This window comes from Silurus meridionalis, chromosome 2, assembly GCF_014805685.1.
Source record: "Silurus meridionalis isolate SWU-2019-XX chromosome 2, ASM1480568v1, whole genome shotgun sequence".
In the NCBI taxonomy this organism is placed as follows: Eukaryota; Metazoa; Chordata; class Actinopteri; order Siluriformes; family Siluridae; genus Silurus; species Silurus meridionalis.
In genome coordinates this window covers 19,314,238-19,331,939 of record NC_060885.1, presented here as the reverse complement: position 1 = coordinate 19,331,939, position 17,702 = coordinate 19,314,238, and the positions used below count along the sequence as shown (strand labels likewise).

The following is a 17,702-nucleotide window of genomic DNA, read 5'->3' as shown; positions in this document are numbered from 1 at the left end:
GATTGAATAAGTTGAAAGATGTGAAGATGTGTCAGGGCCTGCAGTGTGTGTTTCAGTAGAGATAAAATATAACCAAAAAAAAGAAAAGTATTTCATTTTTTTATTTCTGTCATTCTTGATTAAAAGAATAAATAGCAAGGTATTTTTTTATATTTAATCAGGTTATAGTAATTTGGGAAAGGTTTTGTATAGGGGTGAGTATCCAATAAGTGACCAACACTGAGAAGGGTTAAGCAGAAATATAAACATATTAGTTTTTATATATAGTGTTTGTATTATTGCGTTTATTAAGCAGATGAGATGATTTGTAGTGTGTCATGTGTTGACCTGTGTGTGTGTGTGTGTGTGTGTGTGTGTCCCCGGTGGTCACAGGTGGTAATGCGCAGTAGTTACGCTGTGGTGGTGCTCACAACACAACACAAGTGCCCGATGGCTGTACGCTGGTTATGCAGGTGGGTGGCTAATAATAAACCCCTTGGTGAAATAATAGAATATTAGAGATTAGTATAAATTAATGATATATAAAATAACCCGGTGTTGAATTACTACACGATCTGCTTTGGTTTTGTTTTGATGTTTTGTTCTGCGCTAACAGAGGTAACTTCTGTCCATCTTGGTGATTGTTGTATATCATAAAAGCGGAAACAAACAAAATGGGATTTTTTTTTTCAAATGACCCAAAAGCGGACAAATATTGACCGGTTATTTGTTTCAATTAAATTAATGACTGTTTAAACCGTTTAGAAAATAAAATTCACGGCTAGCTTTCCAGCTAACTGTCTGACAGCACGATAAGCTAGCTGGTGTACATAAAAGGTTTTCCCACTTTCCGTGTTCGGGAATGGCGGCATGACTGATTCTCTGAAATAGTTTTTAAATCTAAGGACAGCATGTGTTATTACAGGATGTGACATTTTAATATGTAATGTCAGATTTTCGCGATGATACAGTTATGTTACCTTATTGGTCTTTTTGTATGTCACTGGAATGACCAAAAAGCTGACTGCTCCCCCTCCTCAGTAACTTGGTATCGTCCGAATGATGGGCGGGACTTGATGCAGCTCATCCTGACCCTTTAAATCCCTTGTATAGAGCAGCAGCTGCAGAATTAGAGCTGTCACCGCGCAGATTGCTCGCGTTTGTTTAGTCTTGCTTATGGAAACGGAGCTCCGCAGAAATGTGCGCGAACGTCTTCGGCACGCTGAAAAGGTGAGAAATAGCCCGCGTGTCTCCGAAGGTGGTGTGACATTTGCCTTTTCTCGTTTTAATTCTCGGACGGTGAGCTGGCAAATGGTCTTCTCTGCCCAGAGGTGCATGCTAGATGCAGGGCGGTGTGAACCCACTGAGGCATGTGTGTGTAGGAGTAGCACTGCCTTCAATGTGCGTCGTTGTCCACATGTGAATGAGAATTCTTTTTGCAAATGATGGTTGATTTTACGTGGTAGCAAGATTCTGGTCAGCTACTGGATCCCGTACCAAGCGCATTAATATCTTGGGTGTTGACCTGATGTGCATCGTCCTACATATAGGCGTTCTCCTAATAATAGTAGTCATAATAATAATATTAGGTGGAGGCATTGGGATTACCTCACCCCACCCTACCCTCGCTAGCACATCATCCATAGCTGTCACGTTGTGCCCATCCTCTCCAGGGAATCAGACCTGTAGCAGGCCCACACCACGATTTAATCAGAGCTTCATCTGCTAGAGACGCTTGCAAGCAGAGGTGTGGAGCAGGTCGCTCAACCTTCCTGAACCCAACACATGTACACCCAATGTTAAGCATGAGCTGTCATTTCATGTTTTTTAGACCTTCAGAAAAAAAAGCCTGCAGAATTTTCTTTTGAATGGGAGCTATTTTTATGCACGATGTCATGTTCACCTGAAACCAGGAGGTAAAGCCCATGAAATAAGTAAATGAGAGTGAGGTTACACGAGTACCTTATGAAGCTAAACATGTCTTAGAGCATGTACAGGTTTAAACTGTAAAACTGGTAATAACACAGTTATTAAGTCAGGTAATCTTTGATTACGTTTAATGTTGATTGTGCAACGAATGACCGAGGGATAACAGATTGTTCCACTTGAATCGATTTGCCTTTAGCTGGTTATATAATCACATAAGACGAGTAGACTACTTTCCCTACAGTCATTTACTAAGAAGGTTGTTACACAAAAATGAACTTGTCAGTGGGAACCTTATTGATTTTTCTAACACAGATTTAACAAATAATCCTGGACGATCTCAACATGAAGTCAAAATTGACCACCGATTCGGAGCCTGTAAAAGAAGTAGAGATGTCCCATTATAAACTAATCGATGTCGACCTCAGTCAGTTCTTCCTTTTAACATGTTCATTTCAGCAGGATATATTCTCTGCACAGAACCAAAGTGTAATTAGTGCCTGCTTGCCAGCCTGCTGCATCTGTCTATTTTTGTCCTACACAAAAGATATTTAAAATTCTAGACTGCAGTTTTAAGCTATTGTTTGGTTCCTATGCTTCCTTTACTTTAGGTACCTAAAGTCTCTTCCCATTTTCGTCCAGTGCTTTGAACGTTTTGAAGAACAATATGACAGCTCTCGGATTTTCTAAATTGATGAATGTATCTTTACATGCTTTTTTTAGTTAGTGATTTAGGTGCTTATCTCAGCAATTTTAAAATGATGTAATGCTAAATCCTCACCAGGTACAAACAGATTTGCACAATCATTTAGATAGATAGACAGACAGACAGACAGACAGACAAACCTGATTCCAAAAAAGTTGGGACACTGTACAAATTGTGAATAAAAACTGAATGCAATGACGTGGAAGTTTCAAATTTCAGTATTTTATTCAGAATACAACATGGATGACATATCAAATGTTTAAACTGAGAAAATGTATCATTTTAAAGGAAAAATAAGTTGATTTTACATTTCATGGCATCAACACATCTCAAAAAAGTTGGGACAAGGCCATGTTTAACACTGTTTGGCATCCCCTCTTCTTTTTATAACAGTCTGCAAACGTCTGGGGACTGAGGGGACAAGTTTCTCAAGTTTAGGAATAGGAATGTTGTCCCATTCTTGTCTAATACAGGCTTCCAGTTGCTCAACTGTCTTAGGTCTTCTTTGTCGCATCTTCCTCTTTATGATGCGCCAAATGTTTTCTTTGGGTGAAAGATCTGGACTGCAGGCTGGCCATTACAGTACCCGGATCCTTCTTCTACGCAGCCATGATGTTGTAATTGATGCAGCATGTAGTCTAGCATTGTCATGTTGAAAATTCCCTGAAAGAGACGATGTCTGGATGGGAGCATATGTTGTTCTAGAACTTGGATATACCTTTCAGCATTGACGGTGCCTTTCCAAATGTGTAAGCTGCCCATGCCACACGGACTCGTGCAACCCCATACCATCAGAGATGCAGATTTCTGAACTAAGAGCTGATAACAACTTAGGTTGTCCTTATCCTCTTTAGTTCCGATGACATAGCGTCCCATTTTTCCAAAAAGAAATTCAAATTATGATTCGTCTGACCAGTTTTCCACTTTGCCATTTTTAATTGAGCCTTGGCCCAGAGAAAAGGCCTGCATTTCTGGATCATGTTAAGATATGGCTTTTTTTTTTTTTTTTTTTACCTATAGAGTTTTAGCCGGTAACGGCGAATGACACGGTGGATTGTGTTCACGGACATTGTTCTCTGGAAGTATTCCTGAGCCCATGTTGTTATTTCCATTACAGTAGCATTTATGTATGTGATGCAGAGCCGCCTAAACGCCCGAAGATCACGGGCATCCAGTATAGTTTTCCTGCATTGACCCTTATGCACAGAGATTGTTCCAGATTCTCTGAATCTTTGGATGATGATATGCACTGTAGATGATGATGATGATGATAACTTCAAACTCTTTGCAATTTTTCTCTGAAAAAACTCCTTTGTGATATTGCTCCACTATTTTTTGATGCAGCGTTGGGGGGGGATTGGTGATCCTCTGCCCATGACTTCTGAGAGACACTGCCACTCTGAGAGGCTCCTTCTATACCCAATTGTGTTGCCAATTAATCTAATAAATTGCAATTTGGTCCTCCAGCTGCTCCTTATATGTACATTTAACTTTTCCGGCCTCTTATTGCTACCTGTCCCAACTTTTTTGGAATGTGTAGCTCTCGTGAAATTCAAAATGAGCCAATATTTGGCATGACATTTCAAAATGTCTCACTTTCAACATTTTATATTTTATCTATATTCTACTGTGAATAAAATATAAGTTTATGAGATTTGTAAATTATTGCATTCCTTTTTTTATTTACAGTTTGTACAGTGTCCTAACTTTTTTGGAACCGTGTGTGTGTATGTATGTATGTGTGTGTGTGTGTATGTATGTATGTGTGTATATATATATATATATATATATATATATATATATATATATATATATATATATATATATATTACACACACACACACACACACACACACACACACACACACACACACACACAGTGGGGCAAAAAAGTATTTAGTCAGCCACCAATTGTGCAAGTTCTCCCACTTAAAATGATGAGAGAGGCCTGTCATTTTCATCATAGGTACACTTCAACTATGAGAGACAAAATTAGAAAAAAAATCCCAAAAAACACAGTCTGATTTTTTTTTAAATAATTTATTTGCAAATTATGGTGGAAAATAATTATTTGATCAATAACAAAAGTTAATCTCAATACTTTGTGATATACCCTTTGTTAGCAATAAAAGAGATCAAACGTTTTCTGTAAGTCTCCACAAGGATTTTACACACTGTTACTGGTAGTTTGACCCATTCCTCCATGCAGATCTCCTCTAAAGCAGTGATGTTTTGGGGCTGTCGCTGGGCAACACGGATTTTCAACTTCCTCCAAAGATTTTCTAGGGGGTTGAGATTTTGTGTGTGTGTGTGTGTGTGTGTGTGTGTGTGTGTGTGTGTGTGTGTGTGTGATTTTATATATATATATATATATACAGTGGAACCCGCTTATCTCGCCCTCGGTTATCTCGACAACCCTATTAAGTTGACGTTTTTGAAGTGGAACCACCAAATTCTCGCTTTTTCTAAGCATTTTTTATCGGTTATGTCGATTTTTTATGTCGCCGAACCCTAATATCTCGAGCACAAGGGGGGAAAAATTTGCCATTTAACGTCGGTTATCTCGGTGCAGCCGCAGAGGAACTCGCGGAAGTGGCGGAATTATCAAGTCTTACAGCTGCTACAGGTGTTGTATTGTACACTGGTGTTAGGCGTGGTGCGGAGGCGGAAGCCGGCGTAACGGCAAACAGAAACTTTATTTAACAAAGGCAGAGCTAACACAAAATACCCGCGTAGATCGGGATAATCCGGCAAACGGCAGTCCAATAATAACATCAACGGTGCGTTATCGAGGAAGCGCGGCGCAGAGGAAGCGACGGGGAAGCGTCAAAAGTCCGAGGTGCGCTGGGGAAAGAAAACGCAGCCGTGGAGTGAGCGAGGAGTCCGGGAGGAGACGGTATGTAGCGGGTGCAGCAGACACACGACCACGCATGAACACATATAATAACGGACCCCGAGAATGGGTGAGTGAGCGGTAGTATGGGAGCCGGGAGTGAGTGAGTAACGCGCTTCAGCTGTGCATGATTTGCGCTGCGAGCTTGTTAGCGCGCGGAGGCAATGACAGCCTCTGAAAGAGGCGTGGCAGGTGGATTCCTGACAACTGGTGAATCTCTGCTGTTAGTTAGTGCACATATGCCTTTTGTGGTTAAATTTTAGAAGAAAAAAGCAGCCGTTGAAAGAGTGCCGGTGGGAAGGCACGTACCGGGATACGCATGCGCGATAACAACGACCGCCGTGAAGCAACATATAGCAACAATAACGGACGGTGAGAGTGTGGAAGTTTAAATAGGAGCTGGTGATGATGATAAACGAGCACCATATGTGCGCGATTGAAGCAGCGCTTCAGAGAAAGCGGCCGAGAAAGCACCTGACACGCTGAAGGGGGCCGAAGGGGGCGTGGCAGGTGGATTCCTGACAGATAAACATGTACTGTATGTATTTTTATAACATGCCTTCATCAAACAAATCGCGGCAACGCTGTTGTGTAAAAAAACCCTTCAAAAACACGTGCATGCACATTCTCATTTATTAACGCACATCATGTACATAAAGAAATTTCAAGCACGTTAATATACTGCCGCCATTTTGATTTTCGTTTATCTCGATCATCGGTTACCTCGATGCTTTTTGGCGACCCCATAGGACATCGACATAACCGGGTTCCACTGTGTGTGTATATATATATATATATATAATGTGTGTATATATATATATATATATGTATATGTATATATGTGTATATGTGTGTGTGTGTGTGTGAGAGAGAGAGAGAGAGATATGGTCATCAGAATTGTCTCCCTGTCCTAATAAAGAGGGTTTACAAAAATGTCAAAAATTTCCCTGCACAAATAGACATAGCCACTCAATGACAATCTTGAACGATCATCAGAATTGTGTGTTAACAGCATTTTCATATTAAACATCACCTTCAGATAAGAAGTGCAAGCACATGGCCAACAACAGACTCTTCAGCTCTTTTATTTCTTCATTGTAAATGGTGTGTTTCAATAAAAGACAATCCTTCCGAAAGAGGTATGATCAATTGTACCCTGAGGAAGAAAAGATTGGCTCATCACTTCATTCAGCACCTTCATAGCAGCAGAGTACAATAGCGAATTCATCCTTTACAGAAGCAGTAGACACGTTCATAGCAGTGGACAAAACAGCAACAGCATATCTGATACTTGTAGAAGAACTATACTTCAGAAACAACTTAAGGCCTTTTTGACAGGAATGTCCTTAATTGTCTGTATAATTATACAGTTTGCATTAGCTTTCCTTCTTTAATTAGACATGCATACAAATGGCTTTTTTACGATGGCGTTTTATTTGTACATAGAAAATACAAAAAATTACGAGAATAAAGTCGCAGTAGCATAACCGGCTGAAGTACTGGTGCGTCGGTGTTGCACCAGTTTCTGTGACCTAAGAGAGTGCTATTGCTCAAATGCAGCCCAGAAACATTTGCTACGCAAACAGCGTAAATTTAAACAGCAGCAGCCATCGATCATTAAATGTCCATGTGAGAACGCGCTATGCACATTACAGTGAACGCGTTTGGAGAACTGTCTGTTGTGCTTCGGAGAGGCATGTGTGTTAATTAAACTGTACAGAAAAAGACTCCTTTATATATTTGAGCAACAGCACCTTCCAAAGTTACAAAAGTGGTCGACTCCAAGGATATCAATGGATAATCTTTGTGCTATTCAAAGAGGAGACGTGTTTCTCAAGAGTATGTTTACACCTGTACTTCAGCCAGTGCTGCTACGACTTTAATCCCGTAGTGCTACGACTTTATTTTATCGTGCTACGACGTTATTCTCTCATAGTGCTACGACTTTATTCACATAGTGCTTTGACTCTATTCTTGTAATTTCTACTTTACTCTTGTAGCGCGTTTTTTTTTTTTAACGTGGCATTAAAACACCGTCGTACGTTCTACAAGTCACGGTCTGGAAAACCGATTCTGTCACTTTAACAGCCGAGACTGGACCTGCGACTGTGACATCACCGGCATCTCTGCTGAATAAAAGCAGCGGCTCTCAGCTGCCAATAAAATGTTTTCCACGGTCTTTAAATCTGTGGGAAGGTAATGTATTGAGCTTGCTTGTGTGTGTTTGCTTTGTTGGCTCTTAAGAGCATTTACTTCTCATTGGATATCCCCTCTGGAGCAGAGCTCGTAAGTATTACTGCTCTATTGTAGTCAGTATCACACTGTAGACTCGTCGTACACGATGAATTGAAATCCAACTGGCTAAAATGCCTTCCTGTGGGAAATGTTTCTTTAAATGATTATGGTTTTGCACAGGTAAACAAGCAATGGCTTTTGTTTTCTGTGATGACCAGATATTTGCAGTCAGATATCATATGATTGATCTACATGATAGATGAGCTCCTTTAAATAACTGTATGGCCAGAGGCAGGTGCTCAGAAGGCCAGGAAAAGAAAGTTAGCTGGATATCGAGGTTTTTTTGGGTTTCACTTTATAATGATTTTCTCAAGTTTGCAGTTCTTGTCAACAGGTTACATTCCTGAATGCCCTATAAATACACAGCAGTGCGTGATCTAGCAACACTTGAGACTTCATCATTATTTAGGATTTTTCAGTAAATAAGGAAAGAAGAGACCGAGTGGATTTAGGACTTGAAGGAAAACAGGCTGGCATTGTTCCTACAGAAACAACAGAACCATCTTGAATTATTACCATCATAATTTGTCAGATTGTTATATCCCAGAATATTCTGTGGTCCTACAAATACTTTCATTTCATTCTCTGTTGTTTTCTTCTTTCGTTATCGCTCTATTTTTCTCCTACACACACCCACTCTTTTTCTCTCTCTCTCTCTCGCTTTCTCTTATAGCCTCTTTGGGAAGCCCTTTGATGGTGGGAAGAGGACAATGGATCATGGCAACCAACAGCAACAGCAGCCACAGACCCAGTTCATGGCAGGGCCATTCCAGGCGTACATGGTCCCTCAAGGTCCATACCCAGGGCCCCACCCAACCCTGGTGCGCCTGGATGAGCTGCAGAGGGAACTAATGATGTTGGGACAGCAAGTGTTTTCCTTCAGTGGACTGCAGAGTGACAGAGAGTACAAACGACTCGAGCGAGAGCTAACACGACTCCAGCTAGAAGTGGATCAGGTCAGGAGCTGGGAGAGGCGGTCTTGTTTGTAGATGGCACATGCCTTTGTATACACTGGTAAAATATGAGGCACACTATGTGCCATGCACACCTGAATAATGTGTCTGGAATGTGTCATGAATTTGGTACATGATACTGTCTTCTTTCAAATATGTTAAGACTTTTTTTTTTATTTAGCTTGGTTTTATTTATTTATATAGGCTGTCACTAAATACAACCAAGTTCTTGACGTATTAGAGAGAAGATAGAATCCCAGTGGGTGTGTTTGTGTGTTTTGAGCATATGAGAACACTATTATCTTAATGAGTGTCATTTTCTGTAATGGAAACAAGCAGAAGAGTGAAATGTTACAGTAGTCAGTTAAGTAGCACTTATTACATTTTTGTTCCTGGCTCGCTAATAAAGCTGACAATTAAAAGCTGTTTTAAATAAATCCTTTGCTGTCCTTTTAGTGATGAGTTGTTCCATCTGATAGAAATGATGCGAATTAGTTAAATATTTGGACATGCTAGATATATAAATATATAACTATTATACACGTTTGTTAAAGCTTATGCCTGCTTTGACAAATGGCAATAGTAAAGTCAGTGAAGTAGTTTGAATGGTTATTATTTACGACCTATAGGAGCACATATATATGTGTGTGTGTGTGTGTGTGTGTGTGTGTGTGTGTGTGTGTGTGTGTGTATATGTTTGTTATTGAAATTTACACCCAGTTATTGATCATATGTGTTTTATACCTTCAAGGTGGATACAGAGGGACGGATGGAGCTGCAGCAGGCTCGGAAGCGTGCAGCAGGGGAGTTGGAGGGGATGTTGCGCTATCTGGAGGGTAATGCCACTCACCCGTCTCGGATAGCTATCGAGGAACTGAGCCAGGAGGCACAGAAGCTCCTGTTGTCGGGGGTGGTGGCTCCATTTCGTGAAGGACAGGCCCAGGATGCAGCGGAGAATGGGGAGGACCTTGTGGAGGCTGTGCAGGATGTGGCGATGCGCCTGGCCCAGATCAAGACGGGCGGAAGTGTGCCGCTTAGGAAGGCTCGCTACCGCGCTCTCACCCGCGTCTGTGCCGTACAGGATGTGCTTGAGAGCCGCGTTCGCACGCACACACTTGCTCTGCCTCTGTCTGAGGACACCCATGAGGCCGTGCAGCGCATCAATCATGTGATGGTGCAGGTTAGCAATATGGGGAAAAACCTTAATTGATTGAATTGGCAACAGTTTAAGACAAAGTGTTTTTATTTTACTTATTAGGCTTTTGTACTTTGTTTTAGGGAACTACAGCAGATGCATAGACTGACTGATAATTGTATTTTGCAGGTGAGTGGTGCCCGCTGCCAGCTGGTTGCTCTGCTAATGGGGCTGAGTGGGCGGGATAGCTGTGCCCACCTAGCACGTGTCCTCACTGAGCTGTTAGTGGAGCTGGACGCACTGGATGTGTCTAGTAACACAGCAGTGAGGAACTACAGGAAGCAGGTGGTGGAAGAAATCAACGGCCTCCTTAAACACCTCGACTCGGAGGGGGAGGGAGATGACACTCGCAGGTAATAAGCACACACATGCAGTTAACAATGTTTTTACTCAAAGGATTAGTTACTCTACTGTGGCAGCATCAAAAAAGGCGTTAAAATAAAATAATTCTATTTCAGTATTAAAAAACATTTTCTAGCACTCTTTTATTTGAGTGTATTACCATGGAGTTTGCCTGTGCATCTGAATCTAAATTGGAATGTTCACGTTTTTTCGCTTTCAGGTATGACTTGACACAAAATGACTCCATCCGTGAAATCGAGGCTATCCGAGGCCGTGTCTCTGTACTGTTGGGAGAGGTAATGAGACAGGGTTTAGGAGGCCAGGGTGCAGAACTTCAGAGTCTTCTAACTCGTCTGGACCAAGTGGACACCGGGCGGAACCCCTGCATTAGAGAAGCAAGGCGAAGGGCTGTGCTAGAGATCCAGGCAGTCATAACCTATCTTGACCTCCGGGAAACCCTTGCTCGTCGGAACCCGGGACCAGATGAACCCCAAGCTCATGTGGCAGTGTGGCGTGTCCTTGCCAGCCTGTCTGACCTGCATTACCAAGTGCTTGGCTTTGATGGCAAAAGAGCTGACAAGAGCTACATGGTGCTTGAGGAGTTGTTGACCAAGCAGCTTCTGGCTCTGGATGCTGTAGACCCTCAGGGGGACCAGGAAACAAAAATAGCCCGTAAACAAGCAGTGAAATATGCCCAGAACATCCTTGGTTACCTGGACATGAAGACAGATGAGTGGGAATACTAACTGATTGAAGAGTATTAAAGAAGAATATTAGAAAGTTTCACTTGCACAAAGTGCTTTGAAAATGTTTTGTGCCTAGTTAATGGCACAATTTGTATATAAAAGACTTTGTCCCTGATGGTAAAACTCTTTCCCTACATGCACTGCAATGGCTGCTTTTCAAATGTATCTGTTTTATTATCCTAGTCATTGGGCAGTGGGCCAGTCGTTACTGAAAAGTGCAGTTTTGTTCACTCCATTTTCCGCAAGCAAACCTATGCAGCGTTCGAGCGTTCTTGTTACAATTCTGGCTCCATGATGTGCTTTTCAGTGCTTTCAGATGTGTCCTTATTCATAGTTTACTTTAGGCTCGGTGTGGTGTGGAGATAAACCCTGTCGTGCTGCCAAAAACTTGCTTCCTAGTCAACCACTTGTCTAAAAGGAGCATGTCAGGAGGAAGGTTATATGAAGTCTTTACATAGTGCAGTTGCAACACCAGACTGTATTCCTGCCTACTCAACAACTTCTCTCATTAATATGAGAATGAATAACTACATGGCAGATACAAAAAATGAACGATGAACGAGCGCTGAAAATTCTAAATAAGTAGCCTAAAATAATCAGGTTTTTTTTTTTATCATTTTCATGGGTTACAAGTGATTTTATTAGTTTTCTTAGGCTCTTGATGAAAAAATGCTTACACTACCTAAAAAAAAAAATCAGTTTTCTTTTTCAGGAGTTGTATGGAGGAGAGAAACAGTGCCTAAAGATGATCAAAAGGAGATTATCCTTATAAAATCAGTCAAGTTGTACACGATCTATTGAAATTGCAGCAAGATTCAATAGAAAACGGGGGAAATCTATTGTGTGCAGGCTTCATATCTCTGCATAGAAAGAAAGGATGGATTGAAGGCGTTTCTAACACTTGCCATTGTTCAGACTAAAGTATGTCTCTGTGCCTCCTGGGGGTGGGTGTGTGTGTGTGTGTTTGGGAGAGATTTTTGCAGGGCATGATGCTGATTAAAGTAGACAGCGAGTTCTAGAGCATTCCACATAGATGAGTGTCACAAGCTATCAAAATAGCACCTGAAATTGTTTGGCTTGTCTCAAATGGTCAGGGTTGTCATGGTTACAAACATCAGGGCTTTGTTCCCTCCTCCTGCTGAGAGTTCATAAGGACATTTCCCTTTGAATATACATTGAGTCATGCTGCATGAGCAGATTAAAACACCAGCTAATCTGACTCTTAACAACCCTGTCATCCATTCCATTAACAGTTTTTTTTTTTTTTATATTCCACCTAAACATTCCTCACTTCCTCAGTTCGATTCTTTCTAAGAATCTCTACCTATGCTTTTTCTGTCAAATGCGATTGTTGTTCATGAAAACCTTTGCTTTGTCCTTAACTTAAATAATGTTTTATTTTTTGTTTTTTTTTAATGCACCTTTGTAAGCACATAACTGTTTTAAGATCTTTCTGTTTGCTGCCACTTCTGGTCATGAGAGAAGACCAGTATCAGAAAATATCAGAAAATGGGGTCATTTGATGTACACCCGATATAACAAAAAATTTAACAGAGGATGTAATGCAATAAAACAGTACTGTGGAGGGCAGAAAATTGGGACAGGGAAATGAAGCTGTGAAATAGGCAGTGCATTGAAATGGGGAGAAAGAGAAAGCCAGATGTGGTGACTGTCCAGGGGTTTGTTGTGGTCTTGTAGTCTGCTTCAGTCATTGTTACATTCCGTCTTCATAGGGTGTTGTCTGGGGTTGTGGTGGCAATTATGTTTAGTCAGGCTAAAAAAAAAAAAAACAGACAAGGCCACATACTGAAGTAAATGCAGAATGCTTTATATTTGTGCACTTAACTTCTGTCTGGACAGCTATGACGAAGCACATAAACACCCTGAAATGTAGTGGTTCTCCCAGTCCCACACAGTGGTCACATATAAATGTGCTCTAATTTTTTCCAGTGCCAGCAAGTGTGAAAGTTGTTTAACACTTATGAAAGTTTTTTATTTTTTCTTCCTCCCACTATAAGCAATGCTTCAAATGAACCTGGTGCTTCATTTACAAAATTAGACATGGCTTGAGTTTATATCTGGTTTTGAGAATTCACATTTTTTTATTTCCTCAACAGATTCACACTATTTCTTTTCCCTGTGAAAGTCATGCAGTCATCACAGTGAACCTGTCTCCATGGTAACAATACAATGTGTGGTTTTGCCTCAAACTAAAAAGAATATACAGTAGATACAGTGTATTCACTGTCTGTGAGCAGTGACACTGGTTGATATTTTGAGTTCGATGTGGGATTCATGTCTCAGTCCTGGTTAGAGTAGAGGCACTCTAAAATAAGAATATGGAGTCATCAAGTTATTTACTCTTAAATAGTGATTATTTGAATTTAAAATGTCCAGAAGCTTTTTGTAGCATCTTGAAAACAAAGCATCAATGAATTTCCTAATTTAGTTATAGAGAGTGATGTATAATCTGGTGCTAAAACACTCAGATGGTTCACTTGTAACCTGAACTACAGAGTATTATTTGTTGTGATTTAGGCTGGTAAACACTGACAGCTGTTTGTTTGTCGAGCAAGATGTCGCTGGTGAAGGGGATGCAGGTGAAACAGTAGAAATTCCAGCTGAATGATAGATTCTGTACATGAGTAGCTACTTCTCAAAGTGTGTAATTAGCTATAAAAGCACTTTCAGTTCAGTAGATTTTAGTTTCATCCCACGCTCATTTCTCTCTAGTGCCAAAAATGGGAAAAGTGTTTATGCTTAATAGTAGCATAATCACATAAACCAAGTAGAACATCAGCTGCATAGATGTAGAATGTAATGAGGAATGTCCTATTTTTGTGGCATACCAAAGGTTATTGTGAGCTTCCCTGTTCCGAACCTTGCATTATGATCAAGGGTGATTTGGTATTTAAAAAAAAAAAAAAAAAGACAAATAAAAGAGAAGGGAAATTTACTAGAACTTTGATTTTATTCATCAGGACCACTTAAATGAGAATGTGTTTATGTGGTCAGGTTTACAGAATACATTTCTTAATGTTGCATACAATTTGAGATATTGTTGATTGTGTGAGACTTGCTTTGTGTGCTGTCTGGAGTATGCTTGTAGAGAAAAAGCACACGATTTTGAACAACTGTATGAATGTGTTGATTAACTGCAGTATTTACATTTTATTTATCTCTATAGGGAAGGTGATAAATAAAAAGTGAATAAAAGGGGAAAAAAAATCATGTGCATGACAAGATGTTAATTTGTGCCTGAAATGGATCAGCTTGTTTCTATGGCAACATTTCTCATTGGAAAGCAAATGGCAGGTAAAGTATGAGGAATACCCAAGAAGACCTCCCCTTGTTTTACAGTTTCCAGAACCATACTAACATGGTGTTGTTTCATCCCGTGACTTGCCCTGACAGCACCTCCTTATCTGCTGTACACTAACAAGCTCAAATACGCTCCAGAAAAAAGAACTATTCGCATAGCTGTCAGTGCATAGATTGTGCAGCCTGTAATGTTCATACAAAAAGACAAGATCAGAATCCCTGAAGTAAGATTAACAGTGCACAGTTTTTGTACATGTGCATCTACTAGTTAAGAGCATAATTTAATGAAGCATTATATAAAAATGATAAAGATTTCACTGATATGAATGGCTGGATTGTGTAAGGAGATACCAGTATGATTGAGCTTCAACACTTTTGCTTAATATAAAAAAAAAAATTATAATGCTAGAAAACTAATAGCTAAGGATTTTTACCACTTTCAGAATATTGGCTGAAATCTCCATGCATACGCCGGAGGTTATTACGAAGGAAAAACCCAACATTCTTTCGTTCTTGCTGGGCATGCTATACCATGTTTACAACAAAATCAAGAGGTTTCTCAAGGTATCCCAATGTCTCATCAGAATTTTGGAGCAAAGCAGAAACCTCCACCAAAATAATCATTTATCAAGTAAAAGGCAATTAACCCTTTTTTAAGCAAGCTTGCATAGATTACTTTTTAAGGCTTTGGATCTTTATTTTTTCCAGCACCAAAAATCACACAATTGCTCCCTTTTAATATATTCATTTAACCTGTATATGGCAATACTGGGGTAATATATAGTTACTATAATATAATATACTAATATATATAATATAATATATAGTTGCCTTGTTGACAGTTAATAAATTAAAAGCTGCATTTCATAATGTTAACAGTACAAATCTGATTTGGTTTGAGTCATATCCAAAGAGTATTGAAACATGGTAAACCAAATATCTCCTGAGGATGTACTTATTTGTTTACATGGCAGGCAGGAATCAGCTTGACTAGACAAATTAACTGCACATTAAATGTTATTAATATAATGTACGATAATTAATTAATTAATGAACAACTGCCATTCTTTTTTTTTTTTTTTTTTTGGAGCAACAGTTCTTTTCTCCAAGTAAGCTAATTTCAAAGAAAACTAAAAATAATGACACAAATACTAATGTTATATGGGACAAGTAAAAAAAACAAAAAAAAACAAAAAAAACAATGCACTGTTAAAATAAATGTAATTCCACAGCTGTCAGTTTATCCTTTTTTGCTAAGATTCTGTTGTTCATTCAGCGAATGGTTTGTTAAATATTTTAGTTATTAGGCTTCTAGTCTTTCTCTGCATGAATAAGAGACTAGGAGATCAAATTTCTGTTTCACTTACATGACCTGGTTCTTTTTTTTTATCCTTCTGAGAAAAAGCTACAGCAGACCTACATGCCTGAACCTGCAGGAAACATTATTATACATTAATATACATTAAAATATAATCATTACTTTAAAAAACAGAACAAATTTGTGTTAAGACTTTAAAGACCGTGAAAAACAGCTATAAACATTTCTTATATGATGTGACATTTCTATGTATACACTATATGACAACAAGTATATGGACACCTGATGCAGGTCTTCCCCAAACTACTGCCACAAAGTGTGAAGCACATAATTGCATAGAATATTTTTGTGTGCTGTAACAATGCAAGTGCTCCAACATGAAAACTCGGTGAGCTCCATGAAGGTTTGCCCTGGTTGCTGTGGAAGAACTTTACTATCCAGCACAGAGCTGAACACCTTGGAATGAACTTAAACAATAACATTTGCACCCCAGACCTCTTTACCAAACATCAATATCTAAACTCATGAATGCTTTTGAAGCTGAATGAACATAAATCTCCACAGATATACACAAGATAATATAGTGAAACATAAAAGACTTTTAGAATGATTTAAAGAATTAGAATAGATATGTGCAGAAAAAAAATCTGGGGTTATGTTTTTGAGAGAAAATAATGCAGAGCCTTCTCTGCCAAAAAGATTTTCATTGTCACTGCAAATGGGACAAATGTACACCAGTGTTCTGATATTCATGTAACTTAAAGCACATAGTACCTTTAATACATTAGTCAGTCAAATACCATAAAGGCAGTCAAATAGAAATTGTAGTTTTAGCTAAAAAATACCCACACACAACTTATATGGTTATCAAATACCGTGATACAAAAATGTACTACTAACTCTGAACTACTAAAATTAACTCCTAACTAAGACATTCTCTAGGCTCCAGGTTCCATGCAATGCAAAAACACCACAGCACTTTAACAAAGCAAAAAAACCTAATCAGAGCCAACCAATGCATAGCAAACTAAAACAGAAAAAACATCACCATCCTCTTGAATATATATTTAATATGTGTAGTGAATACTTGGCCTGCAAATTAATATGGGACATTAATAAGGTTCAGAACATGTACAACAAATCTGTATCTTAAAGCTAGCTATTAGTAGGATTAGGTGTCATTAGTTGGATTTAGCTAAAGTATTCTTATGTTCCTTTGAGTTAATTTATCAACAGCAAACAAAACCTACGGTGCAAATGAGGCACAGGTTTCGTTTTTATTTTGGTTTCTTTTACTTTCACGTGTATCTTCACATGTGGTTTAATCCAAAAATGAATGAGTTACTAATAATAATATTAACAAATTTCACTAATGCAAATGTCTTTCCATGCCATGCAATGCCAATAAAATGCCTTTATTTGTTACCAGACCTTTTGTGTCTAAAGGTAATTGTTGGTTATAAGGTTAACACAATGCAGCGATTTGGTCTTTGTACGCGTGTATTAAAGTTGAAACAAGACTTCAACTCCATGCAACAAGTACAGACTTAAAATGTGCATGTGCACACACACACACCTCTGTAATACTGCAGCTGTGTTAGACTGAGACGCTCTCCTAGTGTGAAAACACATCCAACTGGCTAAATCACACGTACATTGTCACTTCCCTTGGGTAGGAGCCAAAACATCACAGTTCTCTTGAGGCAACCACTGAAGAGAGACAGAGTAGATAGGCAGAGAGAGAGAGAGAGAGAGAGAGAGAGAGAGAGGTGCATTATGTACAAAACCATAGCCTGGACATTTTTATAAATGCAAGGATTATGGAAGAGTGCTATTAACATTTTGCCAGAAGTGCATGGTTGAATCTCATGAAACATATGTGGAAAAGGTTCCTGGGTGAAAAGGTTCTATGTTTGGAAAAACATAGTGTTTCATAAAAAACACTAGTGAAGCATGGTTGTGGTAGCATCTTCTTGTCAAACAGGATGAGCCTAAAATAATTCCAGACATTTGGACTGGAGTGAAACT

At 39.3% G+C, this 17,702-nt stretch overlaps 1 protein-coding gene across 4 annotated transcripts; it reads left to right on the top strand.

Annotated features, from left to right (window-relative positions):
- The first annotated feature begins 351 nt into the window (after positions 1–351).
- On the top strand, positions 352–14,263 carry bag5 (BCL2 associated athanogene 5). Of its 4 annotated transcripts, none has more exons than XM_046871608.1 (5): positions 352–452; positions 8,473–8,755; positions 9,504–9,932; positions 10,077–10,300; positions 10,510–14,263. In XM_046871608.1, the coding sequence occupies exons 1-5, from the start codon at positions 379–381 to the stop codon at positions 11,033–11,035; spliced, it is 1,536 nt and encodes a 511-aa protein (XP_046727564.1). In that variant the 5' UTR covers positions 352–378; the 3' UTR covers positions 11,036–14,263. The 4 variants fall into 4 exon arrangements, with proteins under 4 accessions (XP_046727564.1, XP_046727572.1, XP_046727582.1 ...); XM_046871616.1 differs by lacking the exon at positions 352–452 and adding an exon at positions 1,056–1,209; XM_046871626.1 differs by lacking the exon at positions 352–452 and adding an exon at positions 7,550–7,700.
- Positions 14,264–17,702: the final 3,439 nt, after the last annotated feature.